Raw genomic sequence first — 27,054 nt, 5'->3', positions numbered from 1 at the left:
AGCATATCCTGTCAACCCAAACCCAGACTATTTACACCCAATTCTGTTTCTTATTAGACAACCAATCTATAGTCCATGTAAATATGTTAACCCCTGACATCATGAGCACATGTTTTATAATAGTAACCGTTTGATATGGCACTTTGCCAAATGACTTCTAGCATTTAACTGTTCCAAGCTTAAGGAATGCTACCAGCACCTGCTGTTTACAGAATCAAACTCAAATCCAGTGCATAAAACTCAAGGGCATGTCCAATGGATCATAGAAGTGGTTACAACACAGGATACCAACTAAGTACGTACGAGCTATCCCGAAGAACCACTCAGCTCAAACAAAAACTAAGGCACTAAATGGGAAAGTACAAGACCTAAGGTAGAAGTGCGGGGGTGGTGGTGTGGGGGGGGAAGCGCAAACGAGATACAGGAGAAAGGGGAGTCACCATTCTGCGCTCGACAGTATTTCAGGATGTTTCATCACTTCACCTGCTTCCAACCAAACCTACAGCCTCAACCCATTCCCCGAGGCTAAGCATCACCGGGATAAGAGACCGCAGCACTCTCAACTGGCCACAATTTATCTTTATGGAGTACATAATTGTAGTGATAGGGCCTTCACGGGTTCTTTAACCAATCCAATGATGCTGCTTGGCCTGCTGCGTTCATCCATCCCTACACCTCGTTATCTCTTATTACACAGAACGGCTTGACCAAAGAGCTGCGTGTTTCAGAGGCGTCTTAGATAAGGGTTATAAAATGGAAAGAACTGCACCATTATTTTTATTTTGTTTCTCGGCCCGATACCATTCTTCCCTCTCGAAGGTGGGAACCGATGAGTTAAATCGGCGACGAGCGGCCACACTTACCGAGTCCGGAGCCGCCGCCGCTTTAGCAACAAACGCAGCTGCCACCAACCGACCCACATTCAAAATTCCCGCACCACCCAACAAACCGCGGCTGCATTGGCTGGAGTGACGACAAGAGATTCCGATTGGCCACCAGCTGCATCTTTCCGCCCCAAACGAACGACGTAGTTGGTAGATGGTGGGGCGTGGCCATGGCTCCCGTCAATTAAACAAGCCGATCGCCCGATTGGACATTTTTGAACTAGGGGGCGGGACTTCTGAGCGTTGTCGAGGACGTCTTTGTTGCGAATCTAGGGACACGTGTGGGCCGACCTAGCGCAGAAATCACACAACGAGACGTGTTACGAGACCTTTCCAGGGTTCAGCATTTGGTTTTTCTGTTTTTATTTCGAGGTCACTTATTTAGTTGCAGTATTCGAGGCAGAAAACAAAATACCGGGGGAGGGGTGGAGACGCTTCGGAAAATTTTGCAAATGCATACACCAAATTATGCACTATCTGTAAAAACTACGTTGCAACACTTCATGGTCGAATATATTCCAATGAGCTCTCTGAAATGCAAAATCCTCAAATCCAAAATATACACATATTTATTGTCTCTACTCTTTTCAAGTTCCTCTACCTCGCCACCCGAATTAATCAATTTACATTCTGAAATAAAAACAGAAACGACAGGAAATATTCGGCAAAAAGTGGCGGCCACTGTGGAGAGAAAAAACTAATTCCTTTTCACTCGTGAGATTTGGGGGTCTCCGGCCAACCAGCATTTATTGCTCCTACGTAGTTGCCCTTAAGAAGGTGGTAAGCTGCTTTCTTAACCGCTGCAGGCCAGGTGCTGTAGGATGACCCAGAATGCCCTTTGGAAGGAAAATCCAGGATGTTGACCCAGCCACAGTGAGGAAACTGCGATATGTTTCCAAGTCAGGATGGTGAGTGGTTTGGAGGGAAAATTGCAAGTGATGTTTCCCCCCCCATGCATCAGCAGCTCTTATACTTCGACACTGAAGTGCTCCTGGTTTGAAATATACAGTCTGAGGATTTTTGGTGAATTCCTGCAGTGCATCTTCTAGATAGTGCGCACTGCTGCAATGGAGTATCAGTGGAAGCTTGTGGGATCTGGTACCAAGCAAGCAGGCTGCTTTGTCTTGGATGAAGTCAAGCTTCTTGAGTATTGTTGGAGCTGCACTCATCCGGTCAAGTGGCGGAGTATTGCAATACACTCCTGACTTGTGCCTTGTAGACGGTGGTCAAGCTTTGGAGAGCCAGAAGGTGAGTTACTCGCTGCAGTATTCCTGGTTATTGACCTGCTTTTGCGGCCACTGTATTTGGATGTTGTTAAACTTGAGAGGCTGCAGAAAAGATTTACAAGGATGTTGCCAAGACTGGAGAGTTTGAGCTATTGGGAGAAGCTGAATAGACTGGGGATGTTTCTTCCTGGAGCATCAGCGGCTGAGGAGTGGTCTTATAGTGGTTTGTAAAATCATGAGGGGCATGGATCAGGTGCATAACCAACATCATTTTCCTAGGGTGAGCGAGTCCAAAACCAGAGGGCATAGGTTCAAGGTTGGAGGGGAAAGATTTAAAAGGGACCCGAGGGATAACTTTTTCATGCTGAGAATGGGGCATGCGTGGAATGAGCTGCCAGAGGAAGTGGTGGAGGCGAGTACAATTACAACATTAAAAAGGCATGTGGATGTGTATAAGAGTAGACAGGGTTAGGAAGAATATGAGCCAAATGCTGGCAAATGGGACTAGGTCAGATTGGGATGACTGGTTGGTCTGAACGAGTTGGATCGAAGGGTCTGTTTCTGTGCTGTATGATTCTATGTGGCAAGTCCAGTTGAGCCTCTGGTCAATGGAAACCCCAAGGATGTTCATAGTGGGGTTTTAGGTCTGTACTATTTCTGCAGAACTTATTTTAAATGCTTATTCACTAAACAGTATACCTAACTTCAGGTGTTTTGTTATTATTAGAATAAACTTTTTGTTTTGTCTCTTTGTATATTGAGGGCAACTTTTATACATGATTTTGCTTTTCACATTTGCTATCCTTATTTTGTTTGGTTCTATATGACTCCATTCCCATACAAAAATGAACGCCTCATAACTGCACACTGCTGTCATCACTTCAGCCAATCTAGAATTGCTAACCTTCCAGAAATTTTTTGATTTTCCAGGATTTAAAATTTAATCTGGAAATTACTGGAGCAAATGGGCAAATCAGGGCGGGATTTATACACTTAATGGTAAGGTCCTTGGGAGTGTTGCTGAACAAACAGACCTAGAAGTTCATAGTTCCTTGAAAGTGGAGTCGCAGGTAGATATGTTAGTGAAGAAGGCATTTGATATTCTTGCCTTTATTGGTCAGTGCACTGAGTATAGGAGTTGGGATGTCATATTGCAGCTGTACATGACATTGGTTCATCCACTTTTGGAGTACTGAGTGCAATTCTGGTCTCCCTCCTATAGGAAGGATGTTGTGAAACTAGAAACAGTTCAGACAAGATTTACAAGGATGTTGCTAGGGTTGGAGCTATAGGGAGAGGCTGAATAGGCTGAGGCTATTTTCCCTGGAGCATCGGAGGCTGAGGGGTGACCTTAGAGATTTATAAAATCATGAGGGGCATGGGTAGAGTAAATAGGCAGGCTCTTTTCTCCCCGGGGTGTGGGGGTGGTAGTGGGGAGTCCAAAACTAGAGGGCCTAGGTTTAAGGTGAGAGAAGAAAGATATAAAAGGGATCTAAGGGGCAACTTTTTCACGCAGAGCATGGCATGTTATAGAATGGGCTGCCAGATGAAGTGGTGGAAGCTGGTACGATTACAACATTTAAAAGGCATCTGGATGGATATATGAATAGGAAAGGTTTAGAGGGATAAGGGCTAAATGCAGGCAAATGGAACTAGATTTATATACGTTATCTGGTCAGCATGGACGAGTTGGACCGAAGGATCTGTTTCTGTGCTGTATATCTCTACGACTTTCAAAATGATATGGTCATAGAAATCTTAAATTGAATATGGTTTTTGTTTTATTTTAATGTTTTATTTGAACACTTTTTCATTTATTAGTTAGAAAATTATTAGAGATGAGATCAAAGATTGTTTGACTGGGCAAGGCATTTGTAGGCATAAAATGTCATAGGAAACTATAGAAATATAGCTAACTATAGAGTTGCCCATCTCGGTTGCATCAAATCATTTTGATTAAGTAGAAGTTCCATCACCATCTTCTCAGGCAACTATGGATGGTCTTTAGTGCCAGCCTTGCCAGTGATGACAAACAAATGAAGGCATCCTACTGGAAGGAATAAAATGAAGGGAAAAGAAGGAAAGTTATTGATGTCAATATTCAGGCTAAATGACTGTAAAGTTCCCAGCAAAAAGCTGGAGTGTTGGTCATTGATTTGTATAGAACCGTAGTGTAGTTGGAACCAGAGGTGTCTCATAATAATGATTTAACGGCATATGTGATACAAATTGGTAAACCTTGCAATGTTGCGACAAAGAAAAAAAGATGACAGGCTTTAAAATCTTGTGTTAGGACTTGAAAACATAAACTTACCTGAAGATATTAACTAACATGATAAAAGGTCTGGTTACACAGCAACAGAAATACCCAAACATATAGAGATGCTACTCTGGAAGTGTTGATTGAATAGCATGGTTATATTTGGAAAGCAGAACTATAATAGGTCTCACAAAATTATTGCCTGAAATTCCTAAAAAGAGGTATCTATCAATGTTGACTTTGATTTAAAAAAAGCTGGAAGTCAGAGAGCAAGAATATTAGAGAACTTATGATATCTGAAAGTCAGGAATGACTTCTCTTACAGAATGCTTAACAGTAAATGTTCCAAAGTACTTCACAGAAGTAAAACAAAAAGCAGATATGGGGTTTTATAACAGTAAAAGCAAAATTGTGCTGATACTGGAATTTTTAAACATACACAGAAAATGCTGGAGAAACTCAGGAAGCCTGGCAGCATTTGTGGATAGAGAAACAGAGTTAATCTTTTGAGTCTGAAATGGCTGTTCTTCAGAACAGAAGCATTTTATACATTAGGTCATAGAAAGTCAGAATAAATATACAAAGCAATGGATGTACCATGGTTGTGTAGTACTTCGTATGTCCCATTATAGAAATGGCACTGACACCACAGAGAATGCACACATTATACAAAGATGATACCACTGATGAAAAACAAAAGTTATATTGTTGCTTTTTTTTAAACTAAGAGAGTTTTACTAGGGTGGCTCCAGAAAGTCTGCAGCTTTTCTTCTGATTGAAGAATTAGTAATGAAAATAATCGAATTGAGGCAACAGATTAGGACAGAGATTGAGACAAAGCTATTTGTTCAATAATTAAAGTGAGCAATGCTTTGCTACAGAAACAATTGCATCTCCCCAAGGAAATGTGGATAAGGAATTGAACCAATGAGATTAGTTTTGTATTGGTCTAGCAAAGATTGTTAAACTTTTTAATTGTTCATGGGATATGGATGTCACTCACTCGGCCATCATTTATTGTCCACCCCTAATTGCCTTGGAGAAGGTGGTTGTGAACTGTCTTCTTGAACAATAAGGACAGCCAAAATGCTGCTAGGAAGGGAATTCGTGATTTTGATAATGAAGACAGAAAGCTACGTAGCTTTGAAGGACATTTGCAGGTGGTGGTGTTCCGAAACATTTGCTGTCCTTGGCTTTCTGGATAGTAGTGGTCCTGGGTTTGAAATGTGGTGTCACTGGAGGCTGAGTAAGTTTCTGCAGTGTATCTTATATGTGATACATACTGTACTTTGTCCTTTGATGTTGAGTTTCTTGAATGTTGTTTGAGCTATATGCACCCATGTCAGGAGAGAGTATTCCATTACCCTTCTGTGTTGTGCCTTATTGATGGCGATAAAGAGGATAACCATAATCAAAAAGTAGTGATTCCGCATGTTGAAAGGTGCGGAGAAAAGTAGCAATTAGACAGTTTATAGGATGTGCCTTCTGAAAATGTTGAAATCCCTGTTTCAGATTGTAGAATGGCAAATGGGAGGGTGATATATAGATGCCAGTTTTGAAAGAAATCTGCAGGAAACTTAGGCTATAAAAGTTGTAAGACAATGATTCTGAATTTATTGCAATGCGAGAGGAAACCCGAGGATGAGTACAGAAGTCATATATCAGATTTAATGCAAAACAGTATATGGGCAGCAGTATTGGGCAAGATGGATAAAGAGAGCACTTAAGGCACTGAAGTGAGGGATCTAGCATGTTTAGAAGTTATCAAAAAGCACAGATAATAGTTTCAATGGTGAATTGACGTGAATATAACCTGTAGTATTGCTTTAAATTTGCGTTTTAAATTAAAATGGAGTATCAGGCTGAATGCGAGGAAGACACTTCTCATAATTGAACAACTCAGTCCTTATTAGGGTACAGAAATATCCATGAACTAATCTCTGATTGTTCACCGAGGAAGTCTTAATGATTCACTATTTATTAACGACTAGGCTCCATATCTAAACTTGTTGATGGCAGAAAGATATATAGCACTGCATGCGATGCAGACTTGAATGAAATCTTGAAAAAAAAGCTACTGATAAATCGAGTGAAAGCGCAAAGCTGTCGCAATTAGACGTCAATGTAGGTAAAACAAAAGAATCGTCTGCTTTCTCTCTGCCGAGCTTGTTGCTGAGATAAATGGTAGTGCTGAAAATAACACCTTTACGCCTGTTTGCAGTGAAAGGCGGGTCCGGGGGTGCTGCACGCGCAGGTGGTCTCAGGGTGGTTGAGTGACAGGTGCAGTCGCATGCGCGGTGGAAGTGATGTACGGGCCGGACAGTGGATGGGGAGCGAGTGTGAGTGACAGGCGCCGACCGGATCAAGCCGGGTCAGCCAACACGTAAGGTGTCAAAGGAAAGATCTCCGATTTCCCAACCCTCTTCCCCCACCGCAACCTCAGAACAAAAAAAAATCTAATTCACCGAAAGCTTGTCAGATACCCGTCGGCGATCACATCGGATATAACCGCTTTTCTCCCGGTTTGGAACAGGTTTGTGCAAGAATCTCGTCGACGCGGAGCTCGAGCACGCGCAGATGTGGGACGGTTGGGAGGGGGTTGGGGGCGCGCGCGGTCGAAGCCGCGTGGAGGCGGGTGCAACCATCGGGGTTGGTGGGGGCGTAATGGAGGCCGCGGCGCGGCGTGCACGGGGGCGCGCGGGGAGACACTGACCTTGGAGTGAATGTGCGACAAGAGGTGTTCGACTTCACAGTCGATCAAGGTAAGAGCGACAACATTAAATATCGCCCACAGAGTTATCAGGGAGTCACTCATTCGCTGGGCTGTAGTGACCAGGAGGATCAGTGCATTGTCAGTTGGTCCGTTATCCACCGCAACGGTGGTAATAAATGTGTGATGGGTTTGGAAGGCATGCCATCATTGAGCTTGATCAGACGGAGGAGGATTTGAAGTAAGTGATGGGCTTGGTTTGCCTGCCCGTGGATTTGCTGAACAGTTTGCAGGATTAAATATTCATTTTCTATACGTTTGTATTTTTCATCTATGTTAATGCGCATAGATCATATTTCGAAATTGGTTTTCCCTGTCATGTTGTTCTTTTGATCTTGTGCTTCACAAATTTGATTTATTCATCTAATGGTTTTGGCAGCAAAACGGATGTTTTCAGAAATTTAACGCTCAGACAATGCGGTGGGATGATATGGGACTCGCGGTAATTATTTTAGAAAAAGACAAGGAATCATAGGGTCGCAGTTTTAAAAAAAACAGTTGTCTATTTAGGGCTGCTTTTTGACCTTCATGTGGAGAAAATAAACGGTGACCACAGCCGTTTTTGCCACGAAATAATTATTTCAGTGATGATTCTGAAGTTTTCGGTTATTATTTCAAACAACCTGAGAGGATACTGTAAACCATTAATCCTGTTTTGTTTTTAACTGAGCTAATTCGATTGTTAGCTTAAATCAGTCTTCAGTTTAATCCAGGTATGCTCAATATTTGAGGAAAGAAGTCGATAGTTTTCAGTCTCAGCCTGGCAATGACTAAGGGAATTGTATTATGTTGTATTATAATTGTATTATAACGTGCTACTTTCTAAGAGTACACAGATGAATGAGAAATCAAGTATATCTGTAATATCCCTGTTAGTAAATTTAGTTGAATATGCAGAGATCATAACCTTATATTTCAACCTAAATGTGATACATTTGAACTTCCCAGAAAAAAATAACATTTATTGTTTCAGATAAATATTGGAAATGTTTTAGTATAATTGATTTGGAAAGTGGAACAATGTATAATTCAGAACCAACTCTATTTCTAAACACATGTTCAACAGCTAATGTATTTGATATTTCTAGTTTAAAGTAAAAATTATTGCACTAGTCATCTTTTCAATATATGTTAGCAGAAATAAAATACCATTATTTTTAATAAATAAACTACGGAAGTGCTACAAGTTTTATGCAGAATGTGTTTTAAGATCACTATTTAGCATGCTAGTGAGCATTTTTGTCACAAATTATTCTTCAACCCACAGTCTTCTGAATATAGTGACTCATGCTGCTGCACGATTTCACATGAACTGGCAGCCACCCTGGACTTTTTTGTTCTTAGTTTGTAAAGTTGAAAACCAGCAACCATGGTTTGCTTTTATATATTTGCATATCTGCTTTTGTAAAGAATCTCCCGGTGCTTTCCTGTGTTAATCAGATAAATGGGTACTGGCCAAAGAAGGAAATATTGGGAGAAATGATGTAGCCTGGTTAAAGGACATTAACTTTAGCTGACCGTTCACCAATTAAGACATCACAGCAAGTCTGAGTTAGTATCTAGACTATTAGTGCAGTATCTATACTTTGCTTCAGATGCACCTTGGTTAACAGTAAGAATTGAGAATCCTTACAATGAATCCAAAATGTTTGAGGTCAGTTTTAGTACACCACTACCACCCTATTTTGAGGCCTGCTAAGTCAGCATGGATGAGGAACCTCATTATGATTTATTGCCCATCCCTAATTGCCTTGGAGAAGGTGGTGGTGAACTGTCATCTTGAACAATAAGTTAGAGTTCATGGGGTGTAGGAACATCCACAATGCTGTTAGGAAGGGAATTCATGATTTTGACTCAATGACAGTGAAGACAAAAAGGTATGTAACTTATAGGGGAATTTGCAGGTGGTGGTGTTCCCAAGCATCTGCTGTCCTGGTCCTTCTGGGTGGTAGTAGTCACGGGTTTGAAATGTGGTATTGACGGAGGCTAAGTTTCTGCAGTATATCATGTAGTTGATGTACATTATATCATTTCACTTGACAAAGGAGCAGTGGTATGAAAGCTTGTGATTTTAAATAACTCTTTTGGACTATGTGTGGTGTCATGTGACTTCTGACTTTGTCCACCCCAGTCCGACACTGGCATCTCCACATCATTATATTAAAGCTTTGACAGGCAAGGTAAGACACTGTGACATGTTATTAGAAACATAGGAACAGGAGTGGGCTATTCAGCCCCTGGAGCCTGTTCCACCATTCAGTGACATCAAGGCTGATCTGTTGCGTAGCTCCATATACCTGCTTTTGGCCCGTATCCCTTAATATCTTTGCTTAACAAAAAATTATCTCAGATTTAAAATTAGCAATTGATCTAACATCTACTGCTGTTTGTGTGTAGAAGTGCTTCCTAACATCCCTCCTGAATGGTCTGGCTCTAATTCTCAGACTGTACCCCCTAGTTCTAGAATCCCAAACCAGTCAAAATAGTTTAGCTATTCTGTCTTTTTCTATTGATATCTTAAAGACTTTGACCAGATTGTTTAGTGCCAAAGCATGAATGTAATGTGATCAAATTTCAGTTTAAATACTGGAAAACTAAACAACTACTTTCCCACAGAGTAAAAAATTCAACTGCACTGTGCATCCTCTCTAAAATCGTATGACATTTGTTTTAAAATACAAATTTAATAATGAATTCTAGAAGATGCAGTCATTTGTTGTCTTTCTGTTTCTGAGACATGGATTAAAATTCAGTCTCTAATCTCTCTTAGCTATATAAAGATTGAAATTTAAATTATTCTGCACACTTCCGAATGGATATGACACCACGCTAACGACTTAACTTTCTAAATTCCAGAGAAAACAAGCCTAATTTCTATAATCTCTCCTCATAACTTAACTCCTGAAATAAATCTTTACATGGGCCTCCTTCCAGTACCTACCAAACATGATCAGGAGTCCAGTATCACTTGGCAAAAGAAATTAGTGTGGTGTCATATCCATTAGGAAGTGTGCAGAATAATTTGAATTTCAATCTTTATATAGCTGAGAGAGATTAGAGACTGAATTTTAATCCTTTAATACCTTTGCTTAACGAAGCGTATCTCAGGTTTAAAATTAACGATTGATCCAACATCTACTGTACTGCTGTTTGAGAAAGAGAGTTCCAAACATCTACTGCCTTTTGTATGTAAAAGTGCTTCCTAACACCTCTCCTGAATGGTCTGCCCCTAATTCTCAGACTAAGCCCCCTAGTTCGAGAATCCCCAATCAGTCAAAATACTTAACTTTATCTACCCTGTCTTTTCTTGAAAATATCGTAAAGATTTCAATTAGATTACCCTTTTAACCTTTTAAATTCTAGAGATAACAGGCCTAATTTCTGCAGTCTCTTCTCATAACTCTTGAAGTAATTCAAGGAGACATAGGAGGCACTGAAGTTATTTGAATTTTATAAATGAGACAAAATTGCAATTTGACAAAATTCAAAAATTTTGAAGGAAAATGGGATTTTTTTTTAAATTGAAAGTGAGATGCCATTTTAAGATTTCCACTTCTTTGCATGGGCCTCCTTTCAACATCTACCAAAGATATTCAGGAGTCTGGCATCACTCAGCAGAAGTAGTTAGTATGGAGTCATATCTGTTAGGAAATGTGTACTGTAATTTGAATTTCAATCTTTATATAGCTGAGAGAGATTAGAAACTCAATTTTAATTCATGTCTCAGAAACTGAAAGTCAACTGTGACTGTATCTTCTCATCATTGTTATTAAATTTGAATGTTAAAGCAAATGTCATATGATTTTAAGACCATTAGACCATAAGACGTAGGAGCAGAAATTACGCCATTCAGCCCATCGAGTCTGCTCTGCCATTCAATCATGGCTGATAAGTTCCTCAGCCCCATTCTCCCGTTTTCTCCCCGTAACACTTGATCCCCTTGATAATCAAGAACCTATCTATCTCAGTCTTAAATGTACTCAATGACCTGGCCTCCACAGCCTTCTGTGGCAGTGAATTGCATAGATTCACCACTCTCTGGCGAAAGAAGTTTCTCCTTATCTCCGTTCTAAAAGGTCTTCCCTTTACTCTAAGGCTGCACCCTCGGGTCCTAGCCGCTCCACCAATGAAACCATCTTCCCAACATCCACTCTGTCCAGGCCATTCACTATTCTGTAAGTTTCAATTAGAACCCCCCCCATCCTTCTAAACTCCAATAAGTATAGTCCCAGAGTCCTCAAACGTTCTTCATATGTTAAGCTTTCCATTCCTGGGACCATTCTCGTGAACCTCCACTGAACCTGCTGCAGGGCCAGTACATCCTTCCTGAGATATGGGGCCCAAAACTTCACACAGTACTCCAAATATGGCCTGACCAGAGCCTTACAAAGCCTCAGTAGTACATTCCTGCTTTTATATTCAAGTCCTCTCAAAATAAATGCCAACGTTGCATTTGCCTTCCTGACTGCTAACTCAACCTGCAAGTTTACCTTGAGAGAACTCTGGACTAGAACTCCCAAGTCTCTTTGCACTTCAGACTTGTGAATTTTCTCCCCATTTAGAAAATAGGCCATGCTTTTATTCTTCTTATCAAAGTGCATGACCTCACACTTTCCCACGTTGTATTCTATCTGCCACTTCTTTGCCCACTCTCTTAACCTGTCCAAATCCTTCTGCAGCCTCCCCACCTCCTCAATACTGCCTGTCCCTCCACCTATCTTTGTAACATCTGCAAACTTAGCCAGAATGCCCACAGTTCCTTCATCTAGATCATTAATGTATAAAGTGAATAGCTGTGGTCCCAACACTGACCGTTGCAGAACACCACTTGTCATCAGCTGCCATCCTCAGAAAGAGCCTTTTATCCCCACTCTCTGCTTTCTGCCACACAGCCAATCTTTTATCCATGCTAGCACCTTGTCTAACACCATGGGCCCTTATCTTACTCAGCAGCCTCCTGTGCGGCACCTTGTCAAAGGCCTTCTTGAAGTCCAGGTAGATAATATCCATTGGCTCTCCTTTGTCTACTCTGCTCGTTACTTCCTCAAAGAATTCTAGCAGATTTGTCAAGCATGACCTCCCCTTGATAAAACCATGCTGACTTTGCCCTACTTTACCATACACTTCCAAATATTCAGAAATCTCATCCTTTACAATGGACTGGGTGGGATGCTCTGAGGGTCGGTGTAGACTTGTTGGGCCGAAGGACCTGTTTCCACACTGTAGGGATTCTATGATCTAAGACATTCAGGCTGAATTAATAACAGAATGACAGTTACAGATCCCTTGGTTCTTTAGTTTACAGATGTAGGAGTTACATACAAAGTGACTCACTGTCAATGTCCATCTCCTAACTAATCTTATTATTGATGAAGAGTCATGTTTTTGGGTAGCTGCAGTCTGCCTTGTCTAACAACACTGTGGTATACTTATAACTAGTTCCAGGATCTTGATCCAGTGACGAGGAAGAAATTATGGTTCTATTTCCATCTCAGTGGTGTGTGACTTGGATAGGAACTTGTTTCCACACTGTAGGGATTCTATGAAAGATGATATAAAATGGGGGTAACAATTCTAAAGAGGGGTGCAGAAGCAGAGGGACCTAAGTGTGTATATGCTCAGATCATTGAAGGTGGCAGAACAGATGGAGAGAGCAATTAATAATAGCGGCATAGAATACAAGTGCAGTGAGGTGATGTTAAACTTCAATAAGATATGGGTTAGACCTTATTTGGAGTATTTTAATTTTATGTTAATTTGAGGCATTGAGTATACATTCTTAACATCCCTTTATTTATTTATTCCATTTGTGGCATGTGAACATCGCTGCCAAGGCTAGTGTTTATTGTCCATCCCTAATTGCCTTTGAGAAGGTAAGCTGCCTTCTTGACTGCTACAGTCCTTGGGATATACTCACCCACAATGCTCTTTAGAACAGGGTTCCAGGATTTCAGTCCAATGACAGTGAAGGAACATTGTATAGTTCCAAAGCGGAATGGTATGTGGCTTAAGGGAATTTGCAGGTTTTATTATTCCAGTGTAATTCTTGTGCTTGTTGCGGTAGACCCTTCCCAGTGGTAGAGATTGCGGGTTTGGAAGGTGCTGTCACAGGAGTCATCGGGAGTTGTTGCTTTAGATTCCCTTAAAAAAAGAATTGCAGAGTGGACTTAATGATACAGTGCAAGAGGAATTCATCTCTGCATTACTATTTAACTATACTAAATCTACAATTATTCTTTGTCAGTTACACAAAATGTTGCTAAGTGATGGGTGATTTTATTGAAATGTGCCAAATAATAAAATCCATACAAACTTTGCACGTCTAGAATATAACTAGGATTTTTCAGTTTAAATGTGAATCAAAGGATATTTATAAATTAATTGTTCGTATCAGTGTTGAAAACACCCTGCAGAGAAAATTTGGGTTGTATTGCAGAAAATATTTGCCTTGAAAATATCCAAAGCTGTGTGAAATGAAATAGTAGGCACAATTTAATGCAATGACATTAGAAATAGAAGAGCCAAACTGTAATTCAATTTTGTGCATATGGATATCCATACAAGCTGTTGGTGGAGCTGAAAGTGCCCAGAGTATGGGAGGCTTTCAGAGACATTTGGTTATTTGACCAGTATGCCACCGTGGAGCAGCATTGTTGATTTCTGGGGACACTCTATATTTAAGGTGGACAAAAAAAATTCAACTACAATAAAGACCATTTGATCCATGGAAGTTCATTCCACTAATGTAATTTTTGTTATGTAGAATCAAAATACATATTGAGCATTATTTTTCATTGACTACTGTGCCTGGCAGATTATTTCAAATGTGATTCTGTAGCTGATTTAAATTTATATTCAGCTATTTTTCATTTATATGCTAGGTTTCTATATTGCTGGTTCCCTTACACCATTTTAAATATTTTTGAGTTCTGAAATTCCTTTTAATTGCTTTTCGAGACTAAAACTGAGCTTCTCTTATCTATCTTTCTAGCTCATCCCCTTATATTTGAGGTTAGTCTCATCCTCTAATGTATCCATTTACAAATGTTTATCATTACTGAACTGTGTTAACTAAAACTCAACATTGCTCTGAGCAGTGCATTATAAAACCTAAATAATGTGTATTCTGAAATTTTTGAAATTACTTGCATATGTTCTGGACTTTGAAAGTGAAAATTTACTGTACTGATTCAATTCTACTTGTACAATTATAATTTATGACAGTACTGTCCATTTACCAGTGTGAAAATATCATATGGTCATACAGAATAGGCCTTTCAGTCCATCAAGTCTGCACTGTCAAGAAAAAAACACTAAATCTACACTTTCCAGCACTTGGCCCAGAGTCTTGGAAGATATGAAATTTCAAGTGCTCATCAAAATATTCTTTTAAATATTGAGAGGTTTTTCACCTCAACTACCCTTCCAAGCAGTGCACACCAATTTCTATCAGTCTTTTTGGGTGAAAACATTTTCCTCAAATCCGATCTAAACCTTCTGCCTTTCGCCTTAAAATTATGTCCCTTGTTATTGACCCTTCAGCTAAGGAGAACAGCTGCTTTCTATCCACCTTGTCCATGTCCCTCATAATCTTCTACACCTTAATCAGGATCCCTCTCAGCCTTTCTGCTATTAAGAAAACAACCTGAGCTCATCATGTCTCTCCTCATAGCTAAACTGCTGCATCCCAGGCAACATCCTCATGGAGCTCTGCTGCACCCCCTCCAGTGCAATCACCTTCTTCCTACAGTGCATTGACCAGAACTCCTACAAAGTCCTAAACAATACCAACATAACCTCCCTACTCTTATTATTTGATTCACAACTGATAAAGACAAGCATCCTGTATGTCTCCTTAATTACTACTGTATTAACCTGTCCTCCTGCCACCAGAAATCTTTGGAGAAACACCTCCAAGATCCCTCTGTTCCTCTGAGCTTCTTAGTGTTCTGCCATTTGAGTACCCACTAGTCTTGTTACCGCTTCCAAAGTACATCACCTCACATTTGTCAGGATTAAATTCCATTTGTCATCTGACCAATCCATCTATATCCTGTAACTTCAGACCTTCTTCCTGACTGTCAACAATCCACCCAACCTTTGTATCAGCCCCCCAGATTTTCTTCTATATGATTAGTATATATCACAAACAAAAAGGGACCCAGCACTGACCGCTGTGGTGTGCCACTGGACACCAGCCTCCAGTCACACAAACAGCCTTCTACAACCACCCTGTATCTTCTGCCGCTAAGCCAATCTTGGATTCAACTTGTCAAGTTACCTTGGATTCCATGTGCTTTTACCTTCTTTATCAATCTCCCATGTGAGACCTTGACAAAGGCTTTGTTGAAATCCATATAAACTACATCATAAATCTGCACATGTGGCCCACTCTTCCTAAAATTCAATCAAATTTCCCTTTGACAAAGCCATGTTGACCATCCCTGATCAAACCTGCATCTCCAAGTGGAGATTAATTCTTCCCTTCAGAATTTTCTCCAATAGTTTCCTTATCACTGATGTGAGATTAACTAGCCTGCAATTTCCTTGTTTATCTCTACCACCCTTCATGAAAAGTTGAACTACATTAGCTGTCCTCTTGCATCTCTGGAAACATCTGATCCAAAATGGTGATTTTTTTCCAGTTTTAAGCCTGACCAAACCTCCAACACTACCTCACTCCCTATGTCAAACTGCTCAAGAACTTAACAGTGCCTCTTACTGAATTCTGTACTCACGTCCTCCTCCAAAGTAAAAATGGATGTGAAGTACTCATTAAACACCCTACCAATGTCATCTGGCTCCATGTACAGTTTGCTTCCTTGGTCCTTAATGGGCCTGGCTCTTACCCCGGTTATCCTCTTGCCCCTTGATATGCATATAGAATGCTTTTGGAATTCTCCCTAATCTTACCCTCCAATGATTTTCATGCCCCCTCTTTGATCTCCTAATGCTTTATTAAGTTCATCCCTGAACTTTCTGTATTCTCCTTAAGCCTCCATTCATTTTCTCCCTTCATTAAAAGCCTCTCTGTTCCTTCTTATCCAGTCTGAATATTCCTAGAGATCCAGGGTTTTCTGGGATTGCTGCTTCTACATTTTATTCTAAACACAACATGTGCTCTTTCCTTTTCACTACACCTCCGCTCCCCCCCGCCACCGCCACGCACCCAACACCTGCTATAAATATGCTATAGATTTACCCAGAAGTAGTTGTTCTCAGTCTATTTTGGCCGCATCTTGCCTTACTAATAAAATATGCATTCCTCAATCAAAACCTTTTCTTATTACAGCCCTGCAGTTCTTTTTTTTTAAACAAACTTGTAACAAATGGTGTTGGAGTTGTTATCACTAAAATACTCTCCCTATTGCCACCTCGAACACTTGTCTGGCTTAGTTCTTCAGAATTAGGTCCAACACTGCAGTATCTCTGGTTAGACTTTCTGCATGTTGATGTAAAAACCTCTCCTGAACACATTTCAAAAAAAAACTCTGCCCCCTCTGAACCCTTTATAGTATGACTATTCCAGTTAATGTTGGGAAAGTTGAAAACTCCTTATATAATTGTCCTGTTATTGCTTTTACTGACCTCACTGAACTGTCTACATTATCTGTTCTGTTGTCTGCAGACTGTTCCAGAGTGTATAGTATAGTCCCAGCAGTGTGTCTGCCCCCTTTTTTGTTTGGTTACCCACATTTGAAGACACTTTGAGAACATCATCCCTTCCTGTTGCAGTAACTTACTCCATAATTAATAAAGTGACACTATCTCTTTTACACCCTTGTCCTGCTTGATGATCCTATACCCTATAATGTTGAGTTGCCTGTCCTTCCTGTTCCTCAACCATATCTCTGATGGCAACAACATCACAATTCCACAACTCAATCCACATCCTTAACTCATCTGTCTTACCTAGAATACTCCAAGCATTGAAGTAGAGGCTATCCAGCCTCCCCTTACTCTAGACAGATACATGAAAGGGCAGGGAGCAGAGGGATACAGATCCTTGGAAAATAGGCGACAGGTTTAGATAGAGGATCTCGATCGGCGCAGGCTTGGAGGGCTGAAGGGCCTGTTTCTGTGCTGTAATTTTCTTTGTTCTTTAGTCCTTTGAGACGCATCATGGCTGAACTGCCTCTGCCTTTACTAAGTATGTTGTGTCTCTATTTTACTAGCAATCTTGATCTCCTCTTCTACTGAGTAAGTTTAGTACCTCCCAACATCACTCGCAAACACCACCCACAAGGATGTTGGACATATTCTAGTTCAGGTGCGGACCATCCTGCTTGTACAAGTCCCACCTTTCCCAGTAACGGTCCCAGTGATCTTCTCAGTTGTGAACTTTATCGATCAAACAAATTAAATCCATCTGCACATTTGCTGCATTTTCTGTCTGTGCTGCTGTCATTGTATTAGTTGGCTTTGGTATAAGGTGATAAATTTGCATCAGAATTAACACAAATTTGAATCTTACTTCCATCCAACCGTCTCTCCTTCACCCCTTCATCACAGAGTTGAACCTTAAATGTCATCTCAATTATTGTTTGAATTAGTTTTGATTCGAAATTTCTGCTTCTCTGACATTTTTTGTCACTATTATCTTAAAGATTTTTTTTTAAAAAATTTACTCACCGCACTGTACTGTAGCCACAATGTTATATGATGAGTCCAATTCAGTTTCTGGTCAATAGTAACCCCCCGGGATGTTGATAGTAAGGATTCAGTGACAGTAATACCATTAAATGTAAGGGGCAATGGTTTGATTCTCACTTGTTAGAAATGGTCATTGCCTGGCATTTGTATGGTGCAAATGTTATTTGTAATTTGTCAGCTCAAACCTGAATATCTTGACTTTCTAGCAGAGGTGATAAATTGAGTGAGGCACCTTTCCCTGAGATGAGAAAACTTACAAAATAATTCCCTAAGATATCTCAATGTCCTAATAGCTGGTGGCATATACAGAAGCAAATTGTTTGTTTATCCTATCAATGAAAATAATTTAATGAATGCGAAATAACAAAAGAAAATGAAAAACAGTGGTGCCAATAGCTAGAGTGCATTGGTATTGGATAATGGTGGGCTTGAATTATTCATCTGAATGAAAGTAAAGAGCTTGATTTTTTTTTTGCAGTGTGCTTAACACATTCCCATAGATGTAGATGGAGAGGTTTCAGGAGAGACCCCAAGTGGCAATGAAATAAATGACCAAATCATTTTGCTTTACATGTTAGTTGAGGAATAAATGTTGACAGTTAAAACGCCCTGCTTTTCTGCAAATAGTAACATAAAATCTTTACCCTCCGGAAAGATGGCAGACTTGATTTCACTTTTCTTCCAGAATACAGTGTTTCTCCTTCGGGCTGACGTGTCATTGTAGAGTATGTGCTGAAATATTTGTTCTGGGGCATTGATCCACAACATTCTGACTCACGTGAACCAAAGCTTTCACCTAAATTCATAGTTCTACTCTTGAAGTTGATGCTTCAAAATACCTGATGTAGGTAACTTGAATTTTATTGGATTTTGCTAGATTTTATTATATGTTATGACATCCTTCTTGTCAATATGGTGAAGTAAGGTATAAAAATATCATGTGATTGAGATAATTTATGAAACATGCCAAACTTTATTTTGATATTTTTCATAGGTTTTGTAGAGATAATCATTTTTTGGTGAAATCATGGATGCAGTAGTCCACCTTATTAATGATTCTCTGGAATTCTATCGATGGAGCCTTACCATTGCAGGTACTTATCCATATTCTGTTTAGAATGCTGTATTACTGGACTTTCTGTATTCTCTACAGCACTTCATCTACAGCGTGTTCACATTACTCAGTATGTGCTTTTCTATGTTAAGCCTATGCTTGGGTAGAAAAGAACCTTTGTTGCAATTTTGTCGTCTTCCAAACAATTATTATGTTCAAACCAACATCTGATTCTGGATGCAAACCAAAACTCCAATGAGCTGTCATACATATGTGAGGTGATACAAATGAAAAGGACACCACTTCTAATTTAATAAAATGTATTAAACATTTTGAGATGAAAACAAGAAATGGTAGTGATATAAGATGTTAAGAATGGTGACTGAAAGACACAAAGATTTAAGTTGTGTAGACTTGGAAAGGTGAAGTAGCGAAGTAGAAATAATTGGGGCGAGGATTCCAACATGTGGGCTGGAGTTGACTGTAAACTAATTGTGTGGATTCACCGAGATCCAAATTAGAAGAGCTCTAAGTTGTTAAGGAGATAGATAATGATTGATGATGGCACAGATGATTTACAAGTAGGCTGTATGTGATAGATTGCAGAAGTTTTGGAGGAGTTGCAATTTCTGAAAGGAAACTGCAGGCGGCTGGTAAGAAGAACACTCCAAGTAATTAAGTTTTGAGGTGATACAGACAATAAGACGTAGGAGCCGATGTAAGCCATTTGTGGCCCATTGTGTCTGCTCCACCATTCAGTGAGATCATCACTAATCTGATAATCCTCCGCTTCACTTTTCTGCCTTTTCCCCACCACCCCTGATTCCATCACTGATTAAAAATCTGTCTGTCACAGCCTTAAATATACTTGATGACCCACCTTCTACAGCGCTATATTGTAAAGCATTCCACACATTCACTATCCTCTGAGAGAAGAAATTCATCCTCATCTCTGTCTTAAATGGACAATCCCTTACTCTTAAATTATGCCTTCCATTTCTGGACTCTTCTACAAGGGGAAGCAACCTCTCATCTACCCTGCCAAGTCCCCAGACAATCTTATTTTTCAGTGGAGGTCACATGTAATTCTTCTAAACTCCAATGAGTATAGGCCCATTTTACTCAATCTCTCCTCATAAGAAAATTCCTTCTAGAATCAACCAAGTGAACCTTATCTGGACTGTCTCCAGTGGCAGCATATCTTCCCTTAGATAAGGGGATCAAAGCAGTTCAGAGAGCTATTCTAGCTGTGGTCTGACTTCCCTATTTTTCTGCTCCATTCCATGTTCCTTCACTTGTATGCTAGCTTTTTGTGATTCATGCACAAGGACCGCAAAATCCAAATGTTGCAGCTTTCTTTAAGTCATATTTACCTCCTCTATTCTGCTTGCCAGAATGCATCACCTCACATTTTCCCAAATTATATTCCATCGGCCAAGTTTTTGCCCACTCTTTTAACCTACCTATATTGGCCAGTACATAAAAGGCCATACAAAAGGGTGGACTAGTCCTAGACTTAATTTTGGGTCATGAAGCCGGGCAAGTGGTTGAGCATTTTGCAGACAGAAATCATAATTCTGTTAGATTCAAGGTTGTTAAGTAAAAGGACAAGATGGGCCTGACATCAAAATTCTGAATTGGGAGAAGGCCGATTTTAATAAGATTGGATATGATTTGACCAGAATAAACTGGGAGTTGATTTTTTTTAGATAAATCTGTGTCAGAGCAGTGTGATGCATTCAGGAAAAGAATACGGAGAGTATAGGGCCGACGTGTTCCATTAAAGATAATGGGTGGGACCAACAATTTCAAATGAACCCTGGATATTGAGGAATATGCAACTTTGGGTAAAGAGAAAAATTGAGTCTTCTGGCAGATACTGAGAACTCCAAACAGCTGAAGCCCTAAACGAGTATAGAATGCGCAAGAGGAACTTACAAGGGAAATTGAGATTAAAAAGGTGACATGAAAGGATCATGACATGTAAAATAATTTAGGATTTTCCTTTATTTTACAAGTACATTAAGGATAAAAAAAAAACTCAGGAAAGACCATCAGAAATAGGAACAGGAGTAGCAATACTTTATGTTGAATATTACAGGGAGATCAAGGGAAGTTGATTGGAATAGCACACAGGGATCACTGTCATATTGAAATATCTCTAGAAATTTTGAGGAGCCGTAATGCTGTCCGTGGGCTGGAAACTAAATTGGACAAATTCACATCGTAAATAATTGGTAGGATGCCCTCCAACTTTATATTCTCAAGTTATTGAAATTTTTGGGGTTACAAAATGATAAAGGACTTGTGAAAACGGAAATGGGTCAGTGCTTACAGTGAATGAAGAAATTTAGTAGGGTCTTTGAGCAGGGGTAATTTCAGCATCCATAAAAAGATAGGCCTGAAAAGAAGTAACAAAAACAGAAGTTGCTGGAAAAGCTCAGCAGGTCTGACAGCATCTGTGGGGAAAAAAAAAATCAGAGTTAACATTCGGCTCTGGTGACCCTTCCTCAGAACTGATGGTAGCTAGGAAAACGTTGGTTTATATGCAGAAAATAGGGAGGGGAGGGTGTAGGGAATAAATGATAGGATAAAGGATAGAGCCCGAAGAGAGAGAAGAGCAGTTGGATAGACAAAGGAGTTGATAATGATCTGGCTAGGAGGGTGAATAGCTGTTAATGGAAACTGTGAGTACGTAATGGCCGGCTCTGTGATAACAAGGCCTGGTGTATGGGGTATGGAGCTAGGACATAGGAGAGTTTTAGGCCCTAAAGTTATTGAACTCGACATTGAGTCCGGAGGGCTGCAGGGTCCCCAAGCGGAAAATGAGGTGTTGTTCTTCCAGCTTGCATTGGGCTTTGCAGGAATACTGCAGCAAGCCAGAGACACAGACGTTGGCCAGGGAACAGAATAGTGTGTTAAAGTGGCAGGCAACTGGAAGCTCAGGGACTTTTGCAAGCAGAATGTAGATGTTCTGTGAAGCGGTCACCCAGTCTATGCATCGTTTCCCCAATGTAGTGGAGACCACATTGTGAGCAGTGAATGCAGCAGATTAGATTCTGGGAAGTGCAGGTGAAGTGTTGCTTCACCTGAAAGGTATGTTTAGGTTCTTGGATACTGGGGAGGGAGGAGGTAAATGGGCAGGTATTGCACCTTCGCCGGTCGCACGGGAAGGTGCCTTGGGGCTGTGGTGCTTGGCCAAACTCGTCATTACCCTCAAAAACTTCTCTCTTAACTCCTCTCATTTTCTTCAGGTCAGATGGGTAGCCATGTGTACCCGCATGGGCGAGTTATGCCTGTCTCTTCGAGGGGTACGTGGGACATTTCTTTTTCCAGTCCTATTCTGGCCTCGACCACAAGTCTTTCTCTGATATATCGATGATATCGTCAGTGCTGCTCCCCTCTCTTGCCCGCAATTGGAAAAGTTCATCAATTTCACTTACAATTTCCTCCCTGCCCACACTTTCACCTGGTCTATCTCTGACTCCTCCTTTTCCTGTTTCCATTTCTGAGGATAGACGGGCCATTAATATCCATTATAAACCCACTGACTCCCACAGCTACCTGGACGATACATCCTCACACCCTACTTCCTGTAAAGACTCCATCCCATTCTCTCAGTTTCTCAGTCTCCATCGCAAATGTTTAGATGAGGCCAATTTCAACAAGGGAGCCTTCGAAATGTCCACCTTCTTCCTCAACCAAGGACTCCCCAGCACCGTTGTCGACAGGGCTCTCAACTGGCTCCAACCCATCTCCTGCACTTTTGCCCTCACCCACTCTCTTCCCTCCAGCAGCAGCGATAGGGTTCCCCTTGTCCTTACCTATCATCCCACCAGCATCCACATCCAGAAGATCGTCAGACGCTATTTCCGCCACCTCCAGCGAGATGCCACCTCCAGCGAGATGCCACCTCCAGACACACATTCCCCTCCCCTCCATTGTCAGCCTTCCGCAGGGACCGTTCCCTTTGGGACACCCTGGTCCACTCTTCCATCACACCTAAACCCCCCACACTTTCCCCTGCTCCCCTAACAGCCCCATGGCACCTTCCCTTGCAACCGGCAAAGGTGCAACACCTGCCCATTTACCTCCTCCCTCCCCAGTATGGAAGGGCCCAAACGTACCTTCCAGGTGAAGCAACACTTCACCTGCACTTCCCAGAATCTAGTCTATCGCATTCACTGCTCACAATGTTGTCTCCTCTAAATTGGGGGAAACGAAGCGTAGACTGGACCACCACCTTGCAGAACATCTATGTTCTGCTTGCAAAAATCCCTGAGCTTCCAGTTACCTGCCACTTTAACACACCACCCTGTTCCCTTGCCAACATCTCTCTCTCTGGCTTACTGCAGTATTTAAGCGAAGCTCAATGCAAGCTGAAAGAACAACACCTCATTTTCCACTTGGGGACCCTGCAGCCCTCCGGACTCAATACCAAGTTCAATAATTTTAGGGACAAAAACTATCTCATGTCCTAGTCCCGTACCCCACACACCAGGCCTTGTTATCACATAGCCTGCCATTACACACTACCGATCGTTAGTCACTCACAGTCCCCATTTATAGATATTCACCCTCCTAGCCAAATCGTTATCAACTCCTTTGTCCATCCAACATCTTTTTTCTCTCTTCGGCCTCTATCCTATTGTTTATTCCTTACTCTATCCCCCTCCCTATTTTCATCGTATAAATAGACTTTTTCCCAGCTACTACCAGTTCTGAGGGTCACCAGACCCACACATTAACTCGAATTTTCCTTCACAGATGCTGCCAGACCTGCTGAGCTTTTCCAGCAACTTCTGTTTTTGTTCCTGATTTACAGCATTTGCAGTTCTTTCGGTTTTTTTATCCTGAAGAGAAGTTGTTGACTGATAATGACTCTGCTAAAGGGCACAGATGATGGACCAAATGGAGACAGGAATTTGCTGATGGCTGAATAGAAAATCTGTAAAATGATATGGGATCAGTGTAGAGAGATGGGTACAGAGATGTTCTCGGCAGTTGAAGGGGTGAATTTGATCTTGGAGACATGGAAATAATATCCTGACATCTGGTGTTAGAAGTGAGGCGAAAACAGGAAGCTCAGTGAAAGGAAGTTCTAAGTAAAGGACTCCGGATTGTTTGGACATTCCTGGAACAGTGGGAAGATTTGTGGTAAGGAGAGAGAAATTCAGTTTTGCTTTCAGCAATTGGATACTGCTGACAGTGAACGTGACAGTGAAACCGATCATGAGCCAGAATATAAGCAAAATACTGAAACTCAGCAGGTCTGACCGTATTTGTTGAGAGAGAAACAGAGTTAACATTTTGAGTCTGGTGCGACTCTTCATAACTTATGGAGATGATGGAGTAGTGGTAATGTCATAAGATTAGCAAACCAGATCCCTAGACCAGTGTTCCCACCGTGGCAGATTTGAATTCAATTATAAATCTGGGATCTGAAGAAGCTGGTTTAATGGCAATCATGTAATTACTGTTGCTCATTTGTAAAAACAGATCTGGTTCATTCATGCCCTTTCGGGAAGAAAATCTACAACCCTTACCTGGCCTGGCCTACATGTGACTGCAGATTCAATGAAAAGTGCAAGAGGGCATGCCAGGAGCAGCACCAGGCATACCTGAAGATGAGGTATCAACCTGATGAAGCCACCAAACCGGATTACTTGCACGCCAAACAGCGAAAGCAGCAGTGATAGACAGAGCTAAGTGATCCCACAACCAATGGATCACATCTGGTCATGAGTGGTGGTGGACAATTAAACAACTCACGGAGTAGGAGGCTCCACACATATCCCCATCTTCAATGATGGAAGAGCCCAGCACATCAGTGCAAAAGACAAGGCTGAAGGATTCGCAGCAATCTTCAGCCAGAAATGCCGAGTGGACGATCCATCACGGCCTCCTCCAGTGGTCCCCAGCATTACAGATACCAGTCTTCAGCCAATTTGATTCACTTCATGTGTTATCAGGAAACGGCTGGAGACACTGGGTACTGCAAAGGCTCCCGGCCCTGACAACATTCCAGCAATAATACTGAAGACTTGTGCTCCAGAACTTGCCGCTCCCCTAGCCAAGCTGTTCCAGTTCAGTTACAACCCTGGTATCTGCCTGACAATGTGGAAAATTGCCCAAGTATGTCCTGTACACAAAAAGCAGGACAAATCCAACCCGGCCAGTTACCGCCCCATCAGTCTCCTCTCGATCATCAGTAAAGTGATGGAAGGTGTCATCAACAGCGCTATCAAGCAGCACCTGCTCAGAAATAACCTGCTCAGCGACGCCCAGTTTGGGTTCTGCCAGGGCCACTCGGCTTCTGATCTCATTACAGCCTTGGTTCAAACATGGACAAAAGAGCTGAATTCCAGAGATGAGGTGAGAGTGACAGCCCTTGATATCAAGGCTGCATTTGATCGAGTGTGGCATCAAGGAGCCCCAGTAAAACTGGAATGAATGGGTATCGGGGACAAACACTCCAGTGGTTCGAGTCATACCTGACACATAGGAAGATGGTTGTGGTTGTGGGAGGTCAATCATCTCAGCTCCAGGACATCTCTGCAGGAGTTCCTCAGGGCAGTGTCCTAGGCCCAACCATCTTCAGCTGCTTCACCACTGACCTTCCCTCCATCATAAAGTCAGAAGTGGGGATGTTCGCCGATGATTGCACAGTGTTCAGCGCCATTCCTGTCTCCTCTGATACTGAAGCAGCCCGTGTTCACATGCAACAAGATCTGGACAATATCCAGGCTTGGGCTGACAAGTGGCAAGTGACATTTGTGCTACACTAATGCCAGGCTATGACCATCACCAATAAGAGACAATCTAACCACTGCCCCTTGACATTCGATGGTGTTACCATCACTGAATCCCCCACTATCAACATCCTGGGGGTTACCATTGACCAGAAACTCAACTGGACTCACCACATTAACAGAGTGGCTACAAGAGCAGGCCAGAAGCTGGGAATACTGCAGCGAATAACTCGCCTCCTGACTCCTCAAAGCCTATCCACCATCTACAAGGCACAAATCAGGAGTGTGATGGAATACTCCCCACTGGATGAGTGCAGCCCCAACAACACTCGAGAAGCTTGATACCATCCAGGACAAAGCAGCCTGCTTAATTGGCGCTACATCTACAAACATTCACTCTCTCCACCACCTGCGCTCAGTAGCAGCAGTGTGTACTATCTACAAGATGCACTGCAGAAATTCACCAAAGACCCTCAGACAGCACCTTCCAAACCCACGACCATTTTCATCCAGAAGGACAAGGGCAGCAGATATATGGGAACACCACCACATCCAAGTTCTCCTCCAAGTCACTCACCATCCTGACTTGGAAATATATTGCTGTTCCTTCACTGTCACAGGGTCAAAATCCTGGAATTCCCTCCCTAATAGCATTGTGGGTCAACCCACAGCAGGACGACTGCAGCGGTTCAAAAAGGCAGCTCACCACCACCTTCTCAAGGGCAACTAGGGATGGGCAAGAAATGCTGGCCAGCCAGCGACGCGCACATCCCACAAATGAATTTTTTAAAAAGACCTACAGCAGTGTGGTTGACTCAATTGTCCTCTGGGCAATTAGACACGGCCATCGATCCCCACATCCTCGTGACAAATACAAAAAAAATGTTTCCGAGAACTCCTGTCTGTTTTTCTGCCTAATTGAAAAACTGATTTCTAGAAGTGATTTACTGCATCTGCTCATAAGAATTCGGTGTGTTTCTCTTTCAGTCTCTGTGTCTCCTTTATCTTTACGTCTGCACCTAGATTTTCCTCCTTCCACCCAACTCCTCCACTTGTACCTCTCCTTTGTGTCTGTAGCTCTCTTTTATCTGGCAGTCACACAACTACTTCCTCAGTGTCCTTTTGTTGATACGGCTTCTAGGTCACACGGACCTATATTTCTTATAATCCAAAAAAAAATTTCCCTTAACATCGATGCAGACTCAAAGTCCTTGCAGATGTTCTTTTTATTAAAAAAACGTACAGATTCTACAAGCCTTTGAAAGAAATTGCACCTTTTTCTTGATGCACTGCTTCTACGTCAAAGTTCATCATGATACGTAGTTACGTCCACAAAAAGGGAGTCAATTTCAGCCTATTCCCAATTATGAGCACAGCTATAGAAGAATGAAAGGGAAAACTCAGCAAAAATGAAAAGTGTTGATGAAGACCAAATATCTCTGCCTGAAGGCGTTG

General features: G+C 41.5%; 2 protein-coding genes across 14 annotated transcripts in view; one reads left to right on the top strand and one right to left on the bottom strand.

Annotated features, from left to right (window-relative positions):
* The window catches only part of ttk (ttk protein kinase), a 59,806-nt gene extending 52,951 nt beyond the window's left edge, over positions 1 to 6,855 (bottom strand). For 4 of the 6 annotated variants that reach the window (XM_048597221.1, XM_048597223.1, XM_048597224.1 and 1 more), the window contains exon 1: positions 864 to 993. The gene's annotated coding sequence lies outside the window, so the exon portion shown is untranslated. Of the gene's footprint in view, positions 1 to 769; positions 839 to 863; positions 994 to 6,835 lie in introns of those variants that run through there. The other 2 variants (XM_048597226.1, XM_048597225.1) reach the window with 2 other exon arrangements.
* Positions 1,711 to 27,054, top strand: part of elovl4a (ELOVL fatty acid elongase 4a) — a 44,638-nt gene continuing 19,294 nt past the window's right edge. For 2 of the 8 annotated variants that reach the window (XM_048597235.1, XM_048597227.1), the window contains exons 1-2: positions 6,597 to 6,903; positions 18,788 to 18,887. In XM_048597235.1, the coding sequence (XP_048453192.1) occupies positions 18,821 to 18,887 (67 nt within the window). In that variant the 5' untranslated portion in view covers positions 6,597 to 6,903; positions 18,788 to 18,820. Of the gene's footprint in view, positions 1,793 to 2,036; positions 2,133 to 6,596; positions 6,904 to 7,076; positions 7,133 to 7,209; positions 7,322 to 18,478; positions 18,638 to 18,787; positions 18,888 to 24,952; positions 24,983 to 27,054 lie in introns of those variants that run through there. The other 6 variants (XM_048597230.1, XM_048597233.1, XM_048597232.1 and 3 more) reach the window with 6 other exon arrangements.

Source organism: Rhincodon typus, chromosome 5 (assembly GCF_021869965.1).
Source record: "Rhincodon typus isolate 14 chromosome 5, sRhiTyp1.1, whole genome shotgun sequence".
Classification (NCBI taxonomy): Eukaryota; Metazoa; Chordata; class Chondrichthyes; order Orectolobiformes; family Rhincodontidae; genus Rhincodon; species Rhincodon typus.
This window is presented reverse-complemented; position numbering and strand designations above follow the sequence as displayed.